The 7,667-nt window shown below is 40.2% G+C and overlaps 1 protein-coding gene across 1 annotated transcript in view; it reads right to left on the bottom strand.

Annotated features, from left to right (window-relative positions):
- Positions 1-2,890: 2,890 nt before the first annotated feature.
- Positions 2,891-7,667, bottom strand: part of igfbp7 (insulin-like growth factor binding protein 7) — a 7,434-nt gene continuing 2,657 nt past the window's right edge. Inside the window, exons 3-5 of the mRNA XM_078244434.1 lie at positions 4,662-4,769; positions 3,427-3,550; positions 2,891-3,246 (exon numbers count right to left, since the gene is read on the bottom strand). Of these exons, the coding sequence (XP_078100560.1) occupies positions 3,224-3,246; positions 3,427-3,550; positions 4,662-4,769 (255 nt within the window). The 3' untranslated portion in view covers positions 2,891-3,223. The remainder of the gene's footprint in view (positions 3,247-3,426; positions 3,551-4,661; positions 4,770-7,667) is intronic.

Genomic DNA, 7,667 nt, shown 5'->3' with positions numbered 1-7,667 from the left:
ACTGTCTCCCTCTCTACTTCACTGTCTCCCTCTCAACTTCACTGTCTCTCTCTCAACTTCAGTGTCTCTCTCTCAACTTCACTGTCTCCCTGTCAACTTCACTGTCTCTCTGTCAACTTCACTGTCTCCCTCTCAACGTCACTGTCTCCCTCTCAACTTCACTGTCTCCCTGTCAACTTCAGTGTCTCCCTGTCAACTTCAGTGTCTCTCTCTCTCAACTTCACTGTCTCTCTCTCAACTTCACTGTCTCTCTCTCAACTTCACTGTCTCTGTCAACTTCACTGTCTCCCTCTCAACTTCACTGTCTCTCAAATTTACTGTCTCTCAACTTCACTGTCTCTCTCTCAACTTCACTGTCTCTCTCTCAACTTCACTGTCTCCCTCTCAACTTCACTGTCTCTCTCTCAACTTCACTGTCTCCCTCTCAACTTCACTGTCTCCCTCTCAACGTCACTGTCTCCCTGTCAACTTCACTGTCTCTCTCTCAACTTCACTGTCTCTCTCTCAACTTCACTGTCTCTCTCTCAACTTCACTGTCTCTCTCAACTTCACTGTCTCTCAACTTCACTGTCTCTCAACTTCACTCTCTCTCAACTTCACTGTCTCTCTCTCAACTTCACTGTCTCTCTCTCAACTTCACTGTCTCCCTGTCAACTTCACTGTCTCTCTCTCAACTTCACTGTCTCTCAACTTCACTGTCTCTCAACTTCACTGTCTCCCTCTCAACTTCACTGTCTCTCTCTCAACTTCACTGTCTCTCAACTTCACTGTCTCTCTCTCAACTTCACTGTCTCTCAACTTCACTGTCTCTCTCTCAACTTCACTGTCTCCCTCTCAACTTCACTGTCTCTCTCTCAACTTCACTGTCTCCCTCTCAACGTCACTGTCTCTCTCTCAACTTCACTGTCTCTCAACTTCACTGTCTCTCTCTCAACTTCACTGTCTCTCTCTCAACTTCACTGTCTCTCTCTCAACTTCACTGTCTCTCTCTCAACTTCACTGTCTCTCTCTCAACTTCACTGTCTCTCTCTCAACTTCACTGTCTCTCTCTCAACTTCACTGTCTCTCAACTTCACTGTCTCTCTCTCAACTTCACTGTCTCTCTCAACTTCACTGTCTCTCTCTCAACTTCACTGTCTCTCTCTCAACTTCACTGTCTCTCTCAACTTCACTGTCTCTCTCTCAACTTCACTGTCTCTCTCTCAACTTCACTGTCTCTCTCAACTTCACTGTCTCTCAACTTCACTGTCTCTCTCTCAACTTCACTGTCTCTCTCTCAACTTCACTGTCTCTCAACTTCACTGTCTCTCTCTCAACTTCACTGTCTCTCTCTCAACTTCACTGTCTCTCAACTTCTCTGTCTCTCTCTCTACATCACTGTCTCTCTCTCAACTTCACTGTCTCTCTCTCAACGTCACTGTATCTCTCTCAACTTCACTGTCTCTCAACTTCACTGTCTCTCTCTCAACTTCACTGTCTCTCAACTTCACTGTCTCTCTCTCAACTTCAGTGTCTCTCTCAACGTCACTGTCTCCCTCTCAACTTCACTGTCTCTCTCTCAACTTCTCTGTCTCCCTCTCAACGTCACTGTCTCCCTCTCAACTTCACTGTCTCTCAACTTCTCTGTCTCTCTCTCAACATCACTGTCTCTCTCTCAACTTCACTGTCTCTCTCTCAACTTCACTGTCTCTCAACTTCACTGTCTCTCAACTTCAGTGTCTCCCTCTCAACTTCACTGTCTCTCTCTCAACTTCACTGTCTCTCAACTTCACTGTCTCTCTCTCAACTTCACTGTCTCCCTCTCAACTTCACTGTCTCCCTCTCTACTTCACTGTCTCCCTCTCAACTTCACTGTCTCTCAACGTCACTGTCTCCCTCTCAACTTCACTGTCTCTCTCTCAACTTCACTGTCTCTCAACTTCAGTGTCTCCCTCTCAACTTCACTGTCTCTCTCTCAACTTCACTGTCTCTCTGTCAACTTCACTGTCTCCCTCTCAACGTCACTGTCTATCTCTCAACTTCACTGTCTCTCTCTCAACTTCACTGTCTCTCTCTCAACTTCATTGTCTCCCTCTCAACTTCACTGTCTCTCTCTCAACTTCACTGTCTCCCTCTCAACTTCACTGTCTCTCTCTCAACTTCACTCTCTCTCTCAACTTCACTGTATCTCAACTTCACTGTCTCCCTCTCAACTTCACTGTCTCTCTCCCAACTTCACTGTCTCTCAACTTCACTGTCTCTCTCTCAACTTCACTCTCTCAACTTCACTGTCTCTCAACTTCACTGTCTCTCTCTCAACTTCACTGTCTCTCTCCCAACTTCACTGTCTCTCAACTTCACTGTCTCCCTCTCAACTTCACTGTCTCTCTCTCAACTTCACTGTCTCTCTCTCACACTGTCTCTACTGTCTCTCTCTCAACTTCACTGTCTCTCTCTCAACTTCACTGTCTCCCTCTCAACTTCACTGTCTCTCTCTCAACTTCACTGTCTCTCAACTTCACTGTCTCTCTCTCAACTTCACTGTCTCTCAACTTCACTCTCTCTCTCAACTTCACTGTCTCTCAACTTCACTGTCTCTCTCTCAACTTCACTGTCTCTCTCTCAACTTCGCTGTCTCCCTGTCAACTTCACTGTCTCCCTCTCAACTTCACTGTCTCTCTCTCAACTTCATTGCAACAGACATACAAAAGACATCGCAACTTTTATTGTAATTGTTTACAAAAGCTCCCTCGAAATCAGGCATTTTCGTTCGCAACAATCTCAGAAAAAAGCCGTGAAATCCTGGAGGGACTGACTAACGGTAACTAATAGATAGATATATCTGATACTCAGGTTCAGCTTGTAGAGAAACATCAGAAGTTTATTGATCATTGACCAGTTTCACACAACACAAAGTTATCAAAGATTTTAATTCATTTTGTTAGAAAACAAAGTGAGAGAAAAGACGTTTAAAACACAGACGGGATAATCAGCAGATTAGTTTAAATCTGACCACATTCAGTTCTTCAAAATAAAAGCCTGTAGTTAAGTTAAACTTTACTTTGAAAAACCAAAGAAGAGGATATAAATCTGATGTAGAAAATACATATTTATAACTTTTATATTGCAGGAACACTAAAGATGTAAATTCAACCTAAACGTTTTTTATTTTAAATTCAGAAATCCATGAAAACAAAGAAGAAGAATCCTCTCAGCTGTTTCCATAACGACCGTCATCAGCTGATCACAGCTCGCCTTCCTTCGTCACTGAAAGGAAATGACATCATCAGTCACAGGAAGCATATTTCCACAATAAAACTAAATATAAACAACAATGTATATATTTAAGTTTCTTATAGTAGAATCTGTGTTTATCTGTGTTGCCGTGGTTACCTGTGTGTCTGTGTTGCCGTGGTTACCTGTGTGTATCTGTGTTGCCGAGGTTACCTGTCTTGACGATGTCGAAGATGGAGCGGACGAGGCGGATGGCGCCGACAGCTGAAGCTTCTCCGTTAGCGTTAGCAGCGTGACACTCGTACGATCCCTCGTCTTCCTCCGTCAGAGGGGAGATCTGAAACACAGCAGCTGATTGGTCCGACACACTGCTGGAGTCATGACATCACCACAACATCTATATATATATATGTAAGGGCTGTCAAACGATTAATATTTTTTAATCGCAGTTAATCACATATTTCATCACATGATTAAAATTGTATTATTTAGCATTTCAGAACAGTTTTTAAGTCCATATTAACAATGAAAGCCGTTCTCACCAGAGGATCTTAACTGGGAATCAAATGAATGCAAAGAAAGTGACTTTATGAACTTGATTTTAAGATTTGTAATTATTTATTTACTGTAAACAAAAGTAAAATGTGTGAATCTGTCATTATTGCACCATTCCTCCAAGTCCCTAACTAAAACCTAAAGATCCCTATCCTTACCAGAGTCTAGTGTTTAGTAACTCCTAAATAATGTAGATTCCTGACTGACGTCCAGTGATCAGCGGTTAATGAGACAGAGTTTGGACTCTGCAGCAGTTCCAGTGTGGCTGCTGTCTCCGTGTCCTACAGGCTGTGTGGGGCTGCTGTCCCCCCCGACGGCCATGAGACAGGTCAGAACATGCCAACCGTAGTACGTCTTTAAGACCCGGGTCCTCTACAATGCTGACAGGTCTGCAGGTAGTTGCTACCCGTTTAGCATGCTAGCAGGTAGCATCACGTTAACTGTACTACTATGCTTAGCTCGTAGCTGGTAGCTCCAGCTGGACGTGCTTCGTGATCTTTTAATTCAGCTTTACACAACGTGCATATGGTTTAGACTTGTCTACGAGCCGTCAGGGAGTTTTGGAAAATAGAAAGCTCCATTCAGAGTTATTGCTGCTGTGTTTCTCCATCATGCTGCAGCCTGCAGCAGCAGGATGTGTTAGGAGGAAGTGGCAGCTTGATGAGAAGTAACGGTGCTGCAAAGGGTCAAAAGTAGCTGTTAGGCCCCACGCCAAGCCCAGTGAGGTGGAAATACATTAATAAATGCAGGCATGCGATTAAAAAAATGTATCACGTCGGCCCTTAATCGCGTCACGATTAACGCGTTAACGCTGACAGCCCTAATATATGTATATATATATAAAATGTATGTATAATGTATGTATAATGTATATATAATGTATATAAACTGACCAGGACCCAGCCAGTGACCTCGTGTTTCTCTGGTCCTCCTCTCATCTGGATGGCAAGGTTATCTTTGTCTCCAGGAAGAAGCTCCTCCCTCTTCTTCCCTCCCAGGACCTGAGAGGTGTTACACACAACCACAATAATTAACCCGGGATAAACTGACCAGGCTAACAGCCAGGCTAACAGCCAGCCTGCTCCTGACCAGGCTAACAGCCAGGCTAACAGCTAGCTTGCTCCTGACCAGGCTAACAGCCAGGCTAACAGCTAGCCTGCTAGCCTATATCTATATGAGACATAGTATATTAAAACTAGATAATATAACCCATTATATGAGACATAATATATTAAAACTAGATAATATAACCCATTATATGAGACGTAGTATATTAATACGAGATAATATAACTCATTATATGAGACATAGTATATTAATACGAGATAATATGACCCATTATATGAGACATAGTATATTAAAACTAGATAATATGGCCCATTATATGAGACATAGTATATTAAAACTAGATAATATAACTCATTATATATACTATATTAATACGAGATAATATGACCCATTATATGAGACATAGTATATTAATACTAGATAATATAACTCATTATATGAGACATAGTATATTAAAACTAGATAATATAACCCATTATATGAGACATAGTATATTAAAACTAGATAATATAACTAATTATATATATAGTATATTAATACGAGATAATATGACCCATTACATATAGTATATTAATACTAGATAATATGACCCATTATATGATACATAGTATATTAAAACTAGATAATATATCCCATTATATATAGTATATTAATACTAGATAATATAACCCATTATATGAGACATGGTATATTAAAACTAGATAATATAACCCATTATATGAGACATAGTATATTAATACTAGATAATATAACCCATTATATGAGACATAGTATATTAATACGAGATAATATGACCCATTATATGAGACATAGTATATTAATACTAGATAATATAACCCATTATATGAGACATAGTATATTAAAACTAGATAATATAACCCATTATATGAGACATAATATATTAAAACTAGATATGACCCATTATATGAGACATAGTATATTAATACTAGATAATATAACCCATTATATGAGACATAGTATATTAAAACTAGATAATATAACCCATTATTTGAGACATAGTATATTAATACTAGATAATATAACCCATTATATGAGACATAGTATATTAATAAGAGATAATATAACCCATTATATGAGACATAGTATATTAATAAGAGATAATATAACCCATTATATGAGACATAGTATATTAATACGAGATAATATGACCCATTATATATAGTATATTAATACTAGATAATATAACCCATTATATGAGACATAGTATATTAAAACTAGATATGACCCATTATATGAGACATAGTATATTAATACTAGATAATATGACCCATTATATGAGACATAGTATATTAAAACTAGATAATATAACCCATTATATATAGTATATTAATACTAGATAATATGACCCATTATATGAGACATAGTATATTAATACTAGATAATATAACCCATTATATGAGACATAGTATATTAAAACTAGATAATATAACCCATTATATGAGACATAGTATATTAATACGAGATAATATAACTCATTATATGAGACATAGTATATTAATACGAGATAATATGACCCATTATATGAGACATAGTACATTAATACTAGATAATATGACCCATTATATGAGACATAGTATATTAATACTAGATAATATAACCCATTATATGAGACATAGTATATTAAAACTAGATAATATAACCCATTATATGAGACATAGTATATTAAACATTAGTTGAATCCAAGTTGCTCTGACATCATGCACACGTGGTCAATGACCTCACGAGAGCAGGCAGTGCAGTTGCTCTCCACCGACTGCAAGACCCAGGTAGACCCAGTGCATGCTGGGAAACACCTGCCTCTCAGCTGATCTAACAGCTGATTGGTTCAGAATCCACTCAACATGATGACGTTTTATATAAACTTTTTATTGATTTTGAATTGGAGGGATTTTAACTGCTATTAGTCTGATTTAAAGGCTTATTCTGTACAAACCAGAATAAACCATCTGTTCAGATTACAGATCATCTACAGCATGTTGACAGCTACTCTGTCTTTATAAAACAACTGAGACTGTGTAGCAGCTGATATATGGGTCTGACAACATTTTATTAAATCAGAATCAGACCTAACAGGATGTGAGTGTTTCTGTGACTTCCTGTTCAGCCTGGAATCAGCTGGAAACTGTCCGACTTGACCGCGGCCGGCTGCTGCTGCCTGCTCTCATTCACTTTACAGGCGAGGCGCAGTTCATCTCCAACGAGCCTATTGTTTCTACAAACTGAAGCAGGAAACAGGAAGTGGCGCGCAGAGGAGTCACGCCAGCAGGAAACAGGAAGTGGAGCGCCAAGGCGTCACAACTCAAGTCTGCAGATCATATTTATATTTAAATAAGAGGTCAAACTTATAGTTTTAGACTGCCAGGGGACTTCCTTCCTTCCTTTGACACACTGAGCTCCTCTCCTCTCGCTTTCCATCTGTGTGCCTCCTTGTCCCAGAAATGCTCGTTACTAACCTAGCTCTGGGGACCTAGCTTATGTTGTTTTATCACCCAGCAGCTTTCCCTGGATTAGGTTGGCCCCTAAATCATGGTTGCAGCTGTCACCATGGTCCTGCTGCACTCCCTGCTACACCCTGCTACGCTCTGCTGCATCCTGCTACGTCTAGCAATACTTTGCTGCCACGCTACAGCCTGTAACGCCCTGCTACGTCCTGTTACGCCCTGCCGTGCCCTGCTGTGCCCTGCGTCCTGCTATGCTCTGCAGTGCCCTGCTACGTCCTGCTATGCTCTACTGTGCCCTGCATTCTGCTATGCTCTGCAGTGCCCTGCTATGCCCTGGTATGCTCTGCAGTGCCCTGCTACATCCTGCTA

Source organism: Sander vitreus, unplaced genomic scaffold, assembly GCF_031162955.1.
Source record: "Sander vitreus isolate 19-12246 unplaced genomic scaffold, sanVit1 ctg234_0, whole genome shotgun sequence".
Taxonomy (NCBI): domain Eukaryota; kingdom Metazoa; phylum Chordata; class Actinopteri; order Perciformes; family Percidae; genus Sander; species Sander vitreus.
Note: the sequence above shows the minus strand (reverse complement) of the source record. Positions and strands in the feature narration are given on the sequence as shown.